This window comes from Suricata suricatta, chromosome 5 (assembly GCF_006229205.1).
Source record: "Suricata suricatta isolate VVHF042 chromosome 5, meerkat_22Aug2017_6uvM2_HiC, whole genome shotgun sequence".
Taxonomy (NCBI): Eukaryota; Metazoa; Chordata; class Mammalia; order Carnivora; family Herpestidae; genus Suricata; species Suricata suricatta.
The window spans coordinates 69,936,968-69,954,371 of NC_043704.1; the positions used below are offsets into that span (position 1 = coordinate 69,936,968).

General features: G+C 47.9%; 1 protein-coding gene across 1 annotated transcript in view; it reads right to left on the reverse strand.

The window, feature by feature from the left end:
• Positions 1 to 17,354, reverse strand: part of ITGB5 (integrin subunit beta 5) — a 117,661-nt gene extending 100,307 nt beyond the window's left edge. Inside the window, exons 1-2 of the mRNA XM_029938723.1 lie at positions 17,243 to 17,354; positions 6,821 to 6,906 (exon numbers count right to left, since the gene is read on the reverse strand). Coding sequence (XP_029794583.1) covers positions 6,821 to 6,906; positions 17,243 to 17,354 — 198 coding nt within the window. The remainder of the gene's footprint in view (positions 1 to 6,820; positions 6,907 to 17,242) is intronic.
• Positions 17,355 to 17,404: the final 50 nt, after the last annotated feature.

Consider the following 17,404-nt stretch of genomic DNA (forward strand, 5'->3'; position numbering starts at 1 on the left):
GTGGGGCACCTGGCTGGCTCAGTTGGTAGAGCACATGACTTTGATCTAGGGATTGTGAGTTCAAGCCCCATGTTGGGCATAGAGCTTACTATAAAAACAAAACAAAACTCACAAGGTGACTTCAGTAGTGCCAACCAAGTCAGAAACGGGACAATACAGAGAGCCCCCTGAGCAGCGCCAGCTGCGCACACAGCAAGGGACACCCTACTATGGCACCTGTGCCAAATTTAGACTTAGTCTCAGTGTCATCCTTCTCTATCATCAGTTTGCCAACTTTCTCCTATTTCACAAAGATCAGTGTCTTGTTACTTGGGGCAGTCCCAATGCCTTCTCTGATGTGTTCAACAGCCTTTGAGACATCTTCACATATATTTGAGTCTTGTCATTGTCCCAGGGCTCTAAGGCCTCAAGGACACCACCTGAGGCACCTCTGAGCTTAGCAGGTCTGAAGCACCTTTTAAGAGTAAGGCAGCTACCCCAGTAGTGGGATTCCCACAGTAGTTGAGGGTCCATCTGGCACAGTCTTCTGAAAATAGCCACAACTAATTTCCAGCCATAGGTTCTTGCTGGCCAACAAAGGACAGAGTGCTGCAGGTCCAGCTGGGGATTCTCTCCCTCCCTCTCTCTCTGCCCCTTCCCTGCTCACGTGCTCTCTCTCAAAACAAACAAGTAAATTTAAAAAATAAAATAAAGACAGGGACTTAAAACCACAGAGATGAGGATACTGTAGTGGTTATAATCTTCCAGATACGCAAACATAAATAAAAGGAAATGTCTCAATATCTCCATTTAAAGCTCCAATTCTATGAATGCAAATGCCCCAAATCACAAAGCCCTGAAGTAAAGGCTTTCTCATGACTGAGAAAAATCCTCCTCACATGAATGACATCCTGCTATCTGATGTGCTAAGAGCCTTCAGATTCCAGAGGCCGGATATTTGGAACCTCTCCAAGAGTCAGAATATAGCAAGTTCCGAGAGGAATGGCCTTCAGATGCACCATCTGGTGCCAGCCCCTCCTCTCTATGGGTGAGGGATCAGAGGCCCACATGCCAAAGTTCATGCCAAACTTCACCCGAGAAATTCAAGGTCATCCGGCCTCAGCTGCCTGGACCCCAGTGCTCTTTGCATCACCTTACCTTCCATCTCAAACAAGGCCATGGCTGAATTCTAAAGCCAGAAATTAACTCTGGGCCCACAGATTCCATCCTCTGAATTTAGTATTTCCTTGCCGCCCCCAATGCAGAGATCTGCCTGCCATCTATCCAAGCTGGAGGATAAATATTCTCTCTTATGCAGAAAAACAGGTATGGAAGGAGAGGGAGGACTTCACCTCAACTTGGAAAAATGGAAACTAGTTTCAGGAAGGGCTTTTAATTGGGCACAGCTCAACTGTTGCAGGTGCTACTGATGCTCCCTGATAGAAGTTTCAGTTCTTGGAGGAAACATCTGTCCATGGTCTCCAGAAATGCATCCATCAACCCTCCAAGGACTCATAAAAGGAAAATGCATTACAGGCAAACTTCCAAAAGAAGCAACAGAGTGGGAACAGGAACTTGAAACATCTTTTATGGCTTTTAGTCACTATGTGATGATATAAAGAAGAGGAAGTGCTCCAAATTTAGATCCCTTTTAATTCGTTACCACATTGGCCTTTGCAAGTTGCTTTAACTTGCTGCCTTTCACTCACTCCATCACCTACCCTGTGGAAGATACAGTGAGCCCCACTGTTTGCTGTAACATCGTAACACCTAACTCCCTGTACATTTTGCTCACCAAAATCTCTCTCCCTGCAGTGAAGGCCAATGCAGTTGGGTTCATTCAGGTTTCACTGACCGTGTCATACCAGTCATTACATTATTTGCACATCATCCTGCCTACTCTGGCTGAAGGCTGAAACTCAGATGTGGGTAGAGATTTGGGGGAAAGATGGATTTTTGTTTGTTTCTGAAACAGCAGGGGTGTGTGAGCTGAGAAACTGCAGGTCCTGGGAGAAGAGGAACCTGGGCAGGGAAGAGGCAGACAGTCCCAATTTCTGGGATGAAGAGGGAAGAAACAAACTTGTGAACAGGCAGAGAGCAGAGAAGTGGGCACAGGCAGGGAGCTGACCTCCCTCTGAGGCTGGCCTTTTCCCTGGGACAGGGTGGGGCCAGGCCAGCTCCCAGAACCCTTGGGGATGTGGGGGCAGCAAGGGGAGAAGGCAAGCGATCCAAACTGAAATCTGTGCATGAGCAACATGCTACTCCATGTACCATCTGCCTGGGGGATGGAGAAATCCCTCCATCAGCTCTCGGGAGGCTCACTTACTTTACTGAACAAATATTTATGAAGCATCCACAACAGGCCAAGATTATTCCTTTCATAACCACAAAGAGATGACCTCTCAAAGATTCGATATTTTGTTGTGAGCTGGAGTGAATGCTCATTTTTTTTCCTTCATTTTCTCCCAGCTCAAAAGAAAACACAGGCAATGTCTATCTATAGCCCACCACCATAATTTCCCCAGAAGGTTCACTTGGTCCATCTCGTTTCCCCACTTCTAAAAGGTCCCCTTCTTCATTTTCCTGCACCCAGCCCTACTGACCCTTCATTTCTGCCTCTCCAGGTCTACCTCCACAGCAGACTGTTCACCATGGCTCAGGCTTCCCCAGTCTTCTCCCATGGCCATCCCCATTTCCACCACAGGCCAGCAGTGCCTCCCTGGTTCTTCTCCTGGTCTCTCAGCAGCCTGCAGTGGCCGTGGACACGAGGTGCCTCGCCGCCATGCCCAACAGCCTCCCCACATGCCCAGCCCTGTGTGCATCTCCTAGCCTATCTTTGTCTCCACTCTCGCCAGCTCTGCTTTCTATCCTCATAGGGGGCCCGGGTATGTCAGCCCTGTGCACTTCTCCCAATGCAAGCCACTTCTCCTCCCTGCCTCAAGCCCACTCTACTCATGCACAGACCCTCCTGGGCACACAGCTAGAACCGGTCCCCCGGTTCTCACCGCACATAGGCAAAGTGATGTGACTAGGCAAGAAAGTGTGCGTAGGAATAGTGCAGGCTGCCCGGGGCCTTGCCATGACAGCACATGCGTGCACACACACACACACCATGCCCTGCAAACTCCTCTTCACAGCTAACTGGGTTGTGAAACTTAACAATCTTAGATCAGGAGCAAATTTCCACTTAATAAAAAACAGACAGACAAAATGGGTAATAAGCTGCCAGGGTTTGTTGTGTGTCTTATCCTGTGCAGTACAAATAGCCCTGTAAGTGTTCATGGCAGTTGAGAAGCAGGGGTCAAGAGGTTATCACCAAGTGTTAGGGATGGGGCTGAGGTGTGCAGTGGGAACAGGTGAGGACAGGCAGCCTCCTACACTCCTAGTCTCAGAGTACAAGAAAGCCTGGCAATTCTGGTCTGGAAGCCAGAGGGTGATGGGTCTGAAGCCACCAGTAAACTGCATTAGGAAACACAGACAAGAGGGGTGCCTGGATGGCTCAGTCGGTTAAGTGTCCAACTTTGGCTCAGGTCACAAACATGGTTCGTGGGTTCAAGCCCCACGTCAGGCTCTGTGCTGACAGCTAGCTCAGAGCCTGGGGCTTGTCTTCAGATTCTGTGTCTCCCTCTCTGACACTCCCCTGCTCACACTGTGTGTGTGTGTGTGTGTCTCTCTCTCAAAAATAAATAAATAAAAATTTTTATAAAATTAAAAAAAAAAGGATCTCACTCTTGATTTCAGCTCAGGTCATGTTCTCATGGTTCACGAGTTCGAGCCCTGAGTCAGGCTCTGTGCTGACGGCACCTGCTTGGGATTCTCTCTCTCTCTCTCTCTCTTTCTCAAAATAAATACATAAACTTTAAAAATTAAAAAATAAAGAAAGAAAACAAAGACAAGAGAGCCGGGTTAACAAGTCCATGCCAGGGGCACCTGGCTGTCTCAGTCAGTGGAGTGTGTGACTTTTGATCTCCGGGTTGTGAGTTCGAGCCCCATGTTGGGTATAGCAATTACTTAAAAATAAAATCTTAAAAAAAAATAAAAAAGAGGCAGAACTAGGTAGAGATCCAGCATGAGGCTCTGAGCAAGAGCCGGACAAGGGCAGACTCAAACTTGATACCTGTGGGAGAATACAGTAATGGGAGGGCAGGCTGGGTGGAGGAAGTGGAATTAGGTTACAAGGAATGTTAAATGCACAGTAAGGATCCCCATCCCACCTCACATAAAATCAGAAAGCACGATGAAATCAAGAGCAGGGGAGTCTCCCTGGAGTGTGTTCTGAGATGACTCTGTGCGGTGCACAATGACAAGACAGGTGGATCAGAATCCGCACAAACACACTGGCTAGGAGCCTGGCCCTCCCTGGCTGTGCGCTAGGCACCGGCCCTCAGTGTACACACATCACACGCCCTTGGCAGAAACGTTACCTCTTTGATGACATCCCAGGATGTACGGTTAGGAAGGCACTTGGCCATGCCTACTCTGTCTTGCTAAAGGGCAGAGGCTGATCAAAAACTATTCCTGAACTCTCCAAACTCAACCCCCTGAAACACACTCAGGCCCTGGGGGCAGTTCACAGCCACCCCGCACCCCGAAGAAAATGAGGAGTTCTTCAGCCAAGACTGAAGCTCCATCTAAGCACAGGGAACCCAATGGGCTGGGACAATGACAGGCTCTGTGAGATAATGTCATTCACTATCACTATAGTGATATCCCTATATCCCTATTAGGACTTCAGACTCACGGAAGTACTAGCACAAGAAAGGAAGAAACCTATAGATGACCGACCCTGGTTTCCAGATCCCCCTGCCTCCACGTTCTAGAACATGTCAGCGATGACAGAAGCAGTGTGCTGGGTGACACTCACTCTGCTAATTAGCAGTCCCATTCATAAGCCCTCTCATGGTCTGACCTCATTCTCTACCCGCTCCCCCCGTTACGCTGGAGGGTGGGAACTGTCACCTTCATTTTACATAGCAAGAAAGTATGGCAAACCTGATATTTAAACTTTGCTCTTCTAACGCCCTGTTGCTCAAGCCCACCTCTTTTGTCAAATATGAGGTTCTGCCAGATTCTTGGCTGAATCTGGAGAGGCCAAGATGAACAAGACATAGTTTAGATTTTCTAGAAGATGATTTAGTCAGAAACTGGCCTGAAAACAAATTAAGAACAATAAAAAGTTCTAAGTGCTATCAATGAAGTACAGAAAACGGGGAGACAAAGAGGTGGTAATGGCAGGCACATGCAGATACTCCATCAGTAGCAATCCAGTGAAAGCCTCCAGTCAATATTTATTGAGCAACGACTGTGTGCCAGGTCAACATTCTGGATACTGGGAATCCTGCAGTGAAGAACACAGATAAAACCCCTGCCCCAACATTCGGGAAGAGAAAGGTAACATTCTCATGTCAAATGGCATGGATGGATTGTGTCTGGGTAATCCATGAACATCTTCCTAGAGGAGATGAGCCTTGAACTGATTCTTGAAAACCGGATGACAAATGTTGGTCATGAAAAGTGGGGGAAGCCATGAGGGCCCTTCCAGGAGAAGAAGCAGCACACGAAAAGCCATGAGGGCATCCATCAGCAGGGCTCTCTAGGTAGTTCCCTCTGACCGAAGCATGGGACGAGGGTGGGGAGGAAGGGGCCAGGGAACTTGGATTAGTCATGCAAGTCACAGGGTACCAGGGAAAGGTTTTAAAGGAAGTTCATAATAAACACACCACAATTAAGCACAAACACAATGAAAGTCCATACATTGGTACGACTTCCTGGGATACATTTATTGGGATTGGAATACTTTATTTAGTAATCTTACTTTCTACTAAAAAAAATTCTAGAGAGGTCACACATGAGAGGCCGAATGGCTTAGAGGAAAGAGCTTGGGCTCAAAAGTGCAAGAAGGCAGACTGAAACTCAGCTCTGGCACAGGGCGTAGTCATGAAAAAGCCACTTCACCTCTCTAAGCCTTCAATCTTCATTAGTAAAATGGTTGTAGGCCCACCTACCTGACGGAGCTGTTGTAGATACCATGTAAAAGGTTTGCATATCTTGTGGGGCTCCCCGAACACGGTCTGTGGCCATCGAAGATGAAACCAATCCCTAGGCCTCTGAGGCTGCATTGTGCTGAAAAAGGGTGGCCTTCCGGGAGCCCTCTCTTGTCCTCCTGACAGGACCTACACACTGGACTGCAGAGACTCAGCCAGTGCAAGGAAGCAAGGCTTAGCTTTTTTAAAAAATTACTTCAACAGGGCACTTATGCAAAGAGGGTTTGTGTCCTGTGCTTCCAACAATAGTTTTTGAAGAGTAATCCAGAAATGTCCTTCAGGACAGGAATTTTCAAAATGGATCATTTGCTGATGAGCCCTCCAAGCTCCGACACTTGCATCGTTTTGTGAAAGCGGGATGCCTGACATCTTTCCAAATTCATAACCGTTCTTATGGGGCTGGAAGAAACAGCAACCACTGTTTTTAATTATTCCATAAAGGCCAACTCATAATACTCCTCCTCAGATGAGCCCCACGAAGATGACTGGCCTCCACCAACACGCCCTCCGCCCACGTAGGCTCGGAACTGTTACACAGCAACTCACTTCACATGCTCACATCTCTTACCAAAGAGCAGAAAACCCTACGAGGGTCATAACTGGCTTCCCCACAAAAGGGAAGGAAAGCCCTGCATTCCTATAATAGGGTGAAAACACTCAACGTTATCTGAAGACCCATGTTATAAATGTCCTAGAAAAAAGAGGAAGAGACAGTCTGCAGAATTTTCCGCACAGTCAACTTGTATGCCATGGGGTAGCCTGCCCCCTTCCTCCCCACCCCCTCCGGCACCACATACCTCTTTGAAGCACCAGGCACATTTTGGGTGGATTAACAGACATTCTTCACATGAGGCAGCGCTTCCACGAGTGCATATGTTAAGACCTTCAAAGAAAGATAAAGATGCACCAATTAGTTCCTGGCCATAAACCTGATTGATGAGGCTTTTGCACGGGGTGAGAGGGGTAGTCACTTCCTTTTTTAACAGGGAGCCCGGGTAAGGCTCTTTGGTTGCTGCTGAATGCTGACTGTTCTTGAGGCACTCAGCAAGTGTGCCCACTTGTGTGAGCAACTCCCATTTCTTCTGCGGGACCCGCCTGGATTTCCAGCCCCATCACACAGGAGGCCCTCCCTCCCCGAAGGCCTCATTACACTCAGTCCATACAAGATGACAAAAAAATAAATAGTACAAAAAGAGGGGGAAGAAAAAGAAGAACAGGGGTGCCTGGCTAGCTTGGTCAGAAGAACATTCAGCTCTTGATCTCAGGGCTCTAGGTTCGAGCCCTACGTTGACCATAAAGAGGACTTAAAAATAAAATCTTTATTAAAAAGAAAAAAGAGGGGCACCCAGGTGGCTCAGTTGGTTAAGCATCTGACTCTTGATTTCAACTCAGGTCATGATCTCATGAGTTTGGGCCCTGAACAGGGCTCTGCACTGGCAGTGGGGAGCCTGCTTGGGATTCCCTCTCTCCCTCTCTATCTGCCCTTCCCCCACTCACTCTTACTCTCTCTCTAAAATTAATTAATTAATTAATTTTTAAAAAAAGAAAAAAGAACAGATTGCTCCCTTTCAGGCATAAGAAAGTAGAATCCTTTAAATTTGTTTTAATGTTCATTTATTTTTGAGAGAGAGAGAGAAAGAGAGCAAGAGACAGAGTGCAAGCAGGGGAGAGACGGAGACAGAGGAAGATACAGAATCTGAAGCAGGCTCCAGGCTTTGAGCTGTCTGCACAGAGCCTGACGTGGGGCTTGAACTCATGAGTCACCCAGGTGCCCCAAGAAAAGAAAATCTTAAATCAAGTTTTATCACACCAAATCCACAGTACACCAAAAGAAGCCAGAAGAATCTTTACGGAACGTACCCAAGGAGGGGCACCTGGCTGGTTCAGTCTGTGGAGTATGCAACTCTTGCTTGATCTTGGGGTGGTGAGTTTGAGTCCCACAGAGAACTTACTTAAATAAATAAACGGGCACCTGGATGGCTCAGTCAGTTTAGAATCCGACTTTGGTTCAGGTCATGATCTCATGGCTCATGAGTTCAAGCCCTGCGTTGGGCTCTGTACTGACAGTTCAGAGCCTGGAGCCTACTTTGGATTCTGTGTGTCCCTCTCTCTCTGCCCTCCCCCACTCACACACTCTCTCTCTCCTTCTCTCAAAAATAAATACACACTAAAAAAATTTTTTAATGAGTAAATAAAATGTAAAAAGAATCCTGGAGCACCGGGGTGGCTCAGTGGGTTAAGTAACCAACTCCTGGTTTCAGCTTAGGTCATGATCTCACAGGTTCGGGAGATCCAGCTTGGGCTTGGGGCTGACAGTACGGAGCCTGCTTGGGATTCTCTCTTTCTCTCTCCCTCTCTCTGCCCCTCCCTTGCTTGCATATGCATGTGTATGGGCTCTCTCTCTCAAAATAAATTTTAAAAAAAAGAATCCTGTCTTTAAAAAGAAGGGTGAGTGAGGAAAGAGAGAGCCCAAGTACCCAGGAATACAATGTTGGGTTAAGATAAAATCCATTAATTCAGTATACCTACTAGTAGGTCAAATAAGAAAAACCATATCATCACCTCACCGGGTAATAAAAAGGCATTTGACCAAAATCAAAACCCAGCCCTGACTTAAAAAAAAAAATCAGAAACTAAGATTAGAAGGAAATTTCTTTATCATTGAAAAGTTTACTTATTTCAGACCAAGGCCAATCCCTTCTCTCCCATTAATCTGGGGAGGGGTCTCCTGAGGGGTGATGAACTGTAGTGAAGCTAAATCCACTGCCCTCTCAACTCGGGCACCCACGCCCCCCTTCCTCAACCTTGCCAGGAGCACATGCATCTGTGGTGAAACTTATCCTTTTCTTTGCCTTCTTCTAAGAAACATCAAGGACGCAGTTCTCTTAACTAGGAGCAGAACATGTAGGTATTTCTCTGAATGAACATGGCTTCACTCAGCCCTCCTAGCACTAAAGACCCACAGGTCTCTCCTAGTCATTGCCTTGAATTTCAAGAGGAGAGAATGTCCACTGAACTGATGGAAAAAAGAGAAACCCAGGGCCACCAGCCCTAGAAAGAAGGCTCCAACTCTAAGGAGAAAAATAGCCCGAAAAGATGAAAAGGGAGAGTGGAGGAGAAAGACAGGGAACTCCAAGAAACGCCATAAAAACAACTTCTGTAAGACCTCTTGAAACCCTAACACTTCCCCAATTTGTTAGTTTTAACTCACTGCTTCTCTTTGCCTCTAGCAGTAAATCAACAGAAATCAGCACAGGGAGCTATACTTAGTCACCACAAGGGACACTGCAAGGAACAAATAGAGTGGCCACTGGGATAGAAGGGAGGAGACATTGGCAGGACGAGGGATGCTGGGAAGAAAGGAGGAGCGGCTTTGGAGGCCCAGAGAGTAAAGTCAGATGCTCTGCCCCAGGCAGAGATCCCGATGCTGCACTCTGGGCTCCTGGGCCACCAGCCTTCTTGCCCAGCCCCTGCTGCACCCATAGAGCTGGGAGACTCCAATCTCACTGCCAGACCTGCAACAGGACCTCCTGGTGCAAGCCCTGGACTCAGAACACATTTCACTGGAGACACAAGCTGGGACCAAGCACCACGCATCACCTCATTTCAGCAAGAAGAGCCCTTCAAGGTCCAAACACTAAACAAGATGGTCTCTGGCTCCAGCCCACTGGGAAGTGGGGCCTGCCTGCTTCTTGCTTGCACTGACAAGTTCCTTTCTCATTTTAAAGTGAATCCACTCGAGAATTTTTTTTAAAATGTAGGCAAGAAAAGTTTCAAAATGCCAGTTCCACTTTGTGGTCAAATCTCCTTACATGTCAGAAACTCAAATGGGGGGTGGGAGGGGACCAAATCCAGAATGAAAGTGACTTTCCCCCTGCTCTCTTTATCAAGTACAAATTCAGTCCCTTGAGGCACGTGGGGTGGCTCAGCGGGTTAAGCGGTGACTCTTGGTTTTGGCTCAGGTCATGATCTCCTGGTTGATGGGTTCGTGATCTCATGGTTCATGAGTTCATGGTTCATGTGGCCCTGTGCTCACAGTGCAAGGCCTGCTTGGGATCCTCTGTGTCCCTCTCTCTGCTCCTCCCCCTCTCTCAAAAATAAATAAATGTTCATTAACCAAAAAATTCAAGTCCTGTGGCACAGTATCTCCTTTAAAACACAAAATCATTTCCATAAAATCATGGGAATTGCAGACCCTCAGAGCTTGAACTGTTTTAAAATGAGCTGGTTGAGTCGGCTCATCTTAGAGATGAATACATGAGAAGACAAGAGTCAGTGACCTGAAACAAGGAGCCGCCAGCAGGAGGTCAGCAGGGGTGCTGGCTAGCGAGTGTCCATACTGGGCACCTGCCTGGCAACCCCTGAACCAGCCCAGGCTCGGGGCTGCGTGATCAGTGAGCTCTGGGGTCTTCTCGAGGAGATCTATAACAAGCCCTCAATCAGAAAGGAATTTGAGGTCAGTTGTCTTATTTGTGTCTCTGCTTCGATGCACAGAAATTCACAGAAACCACTTTCTAAACACCAGAGCCTCACTCATCACCGAGCTTCAGGAACTTGGGTGGAGGGTCGTGTGCTCAGGGCAATAAGGGCTCCTCGGTGCTGACCCAGACAGACGGGGCTCTGGCCTTCCGCTCTGCCAATCTACCAGGGCTTGGATGTCATACTGAAGAGGTTAAAAGGATGGGACAGACAACTGCTATGAAAACATCCTGAACAGCTATAAAATATGTGTTGGTCTGCTTTACTAATTGAGTCTATTATTGTTACATATTCACATGCAACAGTAAAGTAATTGTACTGCGCTCAAAACGATTCCTCTAAAATTAGGTTCCTGGGATAAATTCAAATTCAAGGAAGCCTGCACGAAGCATGTACTAAATGTCAAGCTCTGGACTAGGGAATGCTAGAAATACAGAGATGAATGAGCCTTGCTGGCTGGGAGCTCAGTGAGCCAGGTAACAGGGAGCAGACAGGCGCTCCGGGAACCAAAAGCATAGGCTGTGTGCTGACACCCACCACAGCGCCAGAGTTCTTGCCCTTGGCATCTCTCCTCTCTCCACCTATTAATATTTCAGAGTTTGGATTTGGCTGGATGAGTCACTCGGCACCAATAGCATTTTGAAAGGACGGAAGCAATGAATAAAAAGCTAAACAGCTAGAGTTCACAAATGTCAGAGTGTTGTGTCTAGGTCATGGAAATAGGCACTAGTGGCTCAGACGATGGCCACATCTTTGCTTGGTTTGCACTGTGATTATTTCCAGTTCAACTGCGACTGCCTACAGCCCTTCACACCCCCGAAGCCAGGGTTTAGTGCAAACCAGAATCTAAAAATATGCCCTCCTTCCGAAACCCATTGACTCACCCCTCTCTTTCATCAATCATATCCAGGCAGCTACCATGTCCGGTCGATCATTCCTTCAAGATGTATGAAATGTTTCTTTGAATCCAGCCCTTCCTGCTGGCCCCCTCCAGCCCCACAATGCCCAAGCCAGGCCCTCTGCACTGAGTCTAGACTCCTGCAGTGGCTTCCTGCCAGCCTCCCCCAGTGCAGCCTCCCCCCATTTCTGTCCACCCCACATATCCAAGGTCAGACAACGCCTACTAAAGCACACAGCCAGCACGTTGAATTTCCGGATCCAAAACATTCAATGGGTTAACAGAAATGAGTATCAAGCTGGAATAACCCTATACTGTCAGGGGGAGAGGGGACATGACACTATTCAGCTGGGATACTGGAAAAGCATCATGTGGGGCACCTGGGTGGCTCAGTCGGTTAAGTGTCCGGCTTCGGCTCAGGTCATGATCTCACGGTTCGTGGGTTCGAGCCCCGCATTGGGTCTGTGTGGACAGCTAGCTCAGAGCCTGGAGCCTGCTTCAGATTCTGTATCTCCCTCTCTCTCTGACCCTCCCCTGCTCACACTATCTCTCTCTGTCTCTCAAAAAAATAAATAAAAAACATTAAAAAAAAAAAGGAAAAGCATCATGAATCTATAGGGTGTATACTCACCCTAGAAAGCACATGAACAGTAACAGATCATAAAATTCAGAACGGTTAATGTGTGTGCCATCTTCATGATTCAGGTGAAAAGCAGGCTTCTCGTGACCCTAAATTACATTTTAGTCACTGTTGTCAAGACAACAGAAAATAAAAACATGTCATCATTGTTGTTTTCTTTTTTTTTAAGAATGGCAACAATGGGGGGCGCCTGGGTGGCTCAGTCCGTTGAGCCTCGGACTTCGGCTCAGGTCAGATCTCACACTCGTGGGTTCGAGCCCCGCGTCAGGCTCTGTGCTAACAGCTAGCTCAGAGCCTGGAGCCTGCTTCTGGTTCTGTGTCTCCTTCTCTCTCTGCCCCTCCCCCTCTCATGCTCTGTCTCTCTCTGTATCAAAAATAAATAAAACATTAAAAAAATTTTAAAAAATTAAAAAAGAGGCAACAATGGAGTACCTCTCCCCATATCCTGAACCACGCCCCCCCATACTTCTCACACAATAGACGAAATGTTTCTGGTACAAAATCTAGCAACTGGTCATTAGCCCAAAGATGTTACCATAGACTGTACATATGCCCTAGGTAGGCTCTATCTCAGTCAGTTCCCATCTTAGACCACCTTTCTGAACATCACACATGTGCAGAACACCCCACTTGACAGACATAACTTGTATTTTTAAAAAAATAAATTCACATATTTGCATATAACATACAGTTTTAGACAAGAATCCCTATATACTGATATAAAGGTTACCTTGATACATTGTTAAGTTGCAAATAAAAGGCAAAACATACAACAGTGTGTATAGTACTGTCTTTCAACAATGCAGGGCTTGAATTCACAAACTGCAAGATCATGACCTGAGCCAAACTTAAGAGCCAGAGGCTTAACGGACTGAGCCGCCCAGGTGCCCCAGGGGATGGCTATCTGTAACGTATATTTAGAAAACACTCTGGATACATAAGAAACCTAATAGGGATAATGTGTGAGGGTAGGGGCCAGGGCAATATGCTAGACTGATGGCCAATGAAAATGGAAAACAGATTTCTCACTGTACAATTGTTATATATATTTTTTTTAAATCACGTGATTATATTACCTATCAAAAAATAATTTTTAAAAAGGCAACTGATTAACTCTATGGCCTCCTCCGAAAACTATAACTCCAGTCTAATCATGAGGAAAAATACCAGACAATCTACAAAATATCTCCTCAAAATTGTCAAGGTTGTCAGGGTGCCTGGGTAGGGCTCAGTTAGCTGAGTGTCTGACTTTGGCTCAGCCACCTGTGAGTTCAGGCCCCGCATCGGGCTCTGTGCTGACAGCTCAGAGCCTGGAGCCTGCTGCCGATTCCATCTCTCCCTCTGCCCCTCCCCCACTCGCACTCTGTCTCTGTCTCTCAAAAATGAACATTAACAAAATTTCTTTTAACTGTCAAGGTCATCAAAAACAAGAGAAGACGGAGAAACTGTCACAGTTGAAAGGTTGGGGGGAGAAGGCACCGACAGCAAACAAGATCAGTAAGTACAGGAGACGATGATGAGAGCCGAGGAGAAAAATTATGGAAAGAAAAGAGACAGGAGGGATGTGGGGCAGGAGGTTTAGTTGCCAGTGGCCAGGGACAAGCTGCTGAGCAGGAGACCGCCTAGAAAGGGCCACGGGGTGGAGGCAGCGTGCCCTGTAGACATGTGGGTGGCCCAGAGAGGGGCCCGCTGGGCAGTATGGGCAGCGAGCTGGAAGAACAGGGGGAGCAAAGTGCACCAGTCAAGTGGTGAGAAAAATAAAATCGGGCAAGTCAGAGTTCACAGAGAGGCCTGGCAGCACACAGTCAGGACTTCTGGAAGCCCCTGGAGAATTTTAGGGAGAGTGGCATGATCTGACTTGAGCTTTAAGAGAATCGCTCTGAGTGAGAGCTGAGGACAGGTAAAGGGACAAGGGCAGGAGCAGGCCCAGCTGCACGAGACAGGTGAGCATCTCTGAAAAAGTCCGGTGCTGTGGGGGGGGGGGGGGGGGGGGGGGGGGGGGGAGGAGGGAGGGAACCCAGTCAGGAGGGCAGGCCACCCTACCTGCCTCTCCAGCATGCACCACAGGGGAGGTGTCAGGGCCTGCCAGGGAGCAAACTTGTCACCAGGTGGCCCAGGAGTCAAAACCACCATTCAACAGAAGAAGAAGCCTCACAAACAAATGGGTGCCTATAAATAACATGTTCCTTTACATTTATAAAGACCACGAATCCCATTCCAAGTGGAAAGAAAGCAAACAAACTGTAGCAGTGGGCTTTCTGGAGCCTCAACCCCAGCCAACAGAAAATACCTGTGAAAAGAGACACCCCCCCCCCACTAACCCAGCTGCACACTGCCACATGAAAAGGACACTATTATAAGCCGTGTGTAATTGTTCCACATTACGGATATCGTGAAAACTTTCAGAGTATTTTCATGAGCCGGCTGGAGAAGAGGGCCGGCAGGCACAAGAAGCCTTTTGCCAACTATTTAGATATTTTAATTCTCCGTTGCCTCAGTAGCTAAATAAGCACGGAGAACAAGCAGGAGGAGAATACTAATTAGAGCTAATTAGACCCTGCCCTTTTCTGCCTCAATCCCCTTTATAAAAAGCCCCCCTCCCCCCTGATTCAAGGATGATGGAGTGAAAATGTAAATACCAAGGGTAAACAGCAGTCTCCAGACCAAGCCCACTGTTTGCATTTCGCTGCCCCGTTATATCTAAGCCCAGGCCCGGTCACCTGAGAGCTTACAGACCCAAGGCCGAACTCCAGCAGCCCCCTCACAGGCCATTAGACATGTGGTTGGGGGAGAGCACCATCAGCAGGAGCCCCTGCATAGAATACGGGGAGCATTCCAACTGCCAGGGCATCCACTAAAGGAACATATGATTTTTTTTTTCTAATAAACTATGATAGCAAACACGACTCTAGTCCCACAGCAGGATCAATACCACACTCCTCCCCTTCCCTCTCAGGGAGCGAAGGCCTCACCCCAGAAAAACCCTTCCCTGGTTTTGTGGGAAGACCATGTCCTCAAGTCCTGTCCAGTGGCTCTTGGCCATGGGATAAGGAGACCAGGAGATAACTCTGAGTAGGGGGGCCTGTCAACCTGCCAGAGATTTATTTGAAATGCGTCCTCTTAAATTAAGTCTGTTTCCCGCTGGAGTAAGCACAGGGATGGTAGTGTAGTGAAAGCAACAGAAGGGCAGCTTGGCCACTGGTCTAGGGACACCTGGGCAGGCATGGCCCCCCGCAGGTCCCCTCTTCGTTTCACTGGGCAATGAAGGTTTTCCTTTCCAGTCATGTTCCTAGGAGCAAGACAGAAAGAAATAAGCTCTGGGAAAAGTACCTGTGGTGCTTCAAGGAAAAAAAAAAGGGGGGGGGGAAGGGAAAAAACTGTTTCAAATTCTGTTTGAAGCTGGCTCAGCAACACTGGGTCACTAGAAGAAACCACACAAATATGAGTCAGTCTCTTCTAACCTTGAGAGGCTCCAGGGCTCTCAAGGAGGTGACGGGTCTGGAGGCCGGGGATGAGCTTGCTCCGTCACTGCTTTCTCTGCTGGCCCACAGCAGGCTGGCTGGGTCCTAGTAGGTGGCAGCAGCAGAAAAGGGAATTCTGAAGGAGCTGGAAATAAACCACCACGGCTCAATGCTTTTCTCCCTGCCTAAGTTGCATCATATAGGACAAAGGGCACTTGACCAAAAAGCTTCTGAGACCCATCAGTGGCCAAGAAAGGGTGGGCAAATCACTTTGCCCTTTTGGGCCCATTTGGAAAATGGAGATCATTGTGAAGATGGCATACGAACTGTGAAAAACGGAAATCACAATGCAAATGGAAAGCAATAAATTCAAAGATTTCTTCGCAACTGGAAACATCTGAGTTTTTATTAGAATCCCAGAAGGTCACGCTGTAAGGCAACTTAGAAATCATCTCCTTTAGCAGTTGCCAAACTTTGGGATTTCACAGAACATTAAGAACAAAACGGGGGTGCCTGGGTGTCTCAGTCAGTAATGCGTCCGACTTCAGCTCAGGTCATAATCTCTCCGTTTCTGGGTTTGAGCCCGCAGCGTCTTGGCACTGACAGTGCAGAGCCTGCTTGGGAGTCTCTCTATGCCCCTCCCCCACCTGTGTGCTCGTGAGCTCTCTCAAAATAAATAAACAAACTTTTAATAAAAGGAACAAAAGAAACTAATAGAAAAGTAGGAGGGGAAATTCACAGAGGATTGCCAGATATATTATTTTGCCAAAAAGAAAAACTACTCCTCTATCATCACTATAAATTATTAGAAGACTAAAATAAATGAAACCAACTATACCCACCAAAAATAAAAAGACACTGTTTTAAATTAAAGGGCAGCCCTTGTGAGGCAGGAGACCACTGACAAAGATAAACTCCTGAGTGTGACACAAACTCCCATCTTTCTCTTTGGGTCCCATGACCCATGGAAACATCAGTGATGAGCACTGGTTGCCAGATGGGTGTTTGGACACCACTGATTCACTCCAAGCTCTACAGTGATTATTTTCCCATAAAAGATATCTTGCTACAGTATTAAGTTTGAATTAAACTAAAGAAGTTTTTGTTTGCCCAGAAGCGTCCTCCTGCTCCGAGGAAAACCTCAGGTCTTCATGTAAACGAGGCACCAGAGGGGCACAGAACCCTCTCCCTTGGCAGCCAGGCACAAGAGCAATCCAGTATCTCGGGTTTGCTAGTGAATGAAGCAATAAAGGGCACAATTCTTTCCTCCGGGAAAGGAGAAAAGCTAGAACTTCCTGATTGTTCTTGGAGGGGTTGGGGGTGGCTTATCGGTCTGGCAGCCCCGGCGCGCAAAAACGGATCATCCTTCCTCTGGGGCCTCGCAACTGCCACCACCACTCTACTCCCAACTCCGAAAACCTAAAGCAGGTAACTGAGGGCTCCTCACACAGCCTCCAGCCCCTGGCAGGATGGCGCCAAAGCGATCGCACACCTCCTGCCCTTCGCCCCAGAATCCTCCAGAGTTAGGGGAACGTTCAGGGGCTAGTGTGTGTGTCTCTCGGGATAGAGGCAGGCAGGAGGAATCAGATCGGCAAGTCCCAGGTGGGGCTGTGGCTTGGGACGCCGGTCTCCTTCGGGTTTGGCGGTGGCTTCGGGAGGAAGCAAGGGGATTAAACTTTAAAAGAAGGCCGTTAAACTGGGTGCAGCGAAACTCTAGGATACGTTTAAGGGCCCTGCGCACCCGCAGTTCCAAGAGACGAGCTCTCCGGAGTAGCTGCGGCTCCAGCAAAGACTCCGGTCTCGCGCCCCCCTCGCCGCCCTTCGCCTCCTGGGGAGCAGGGCACTGGCGGCATCCCTCGGCGCCTCCCCGCAGCCCGCCCGCCCCCGGCCGGCCACAAGGGCC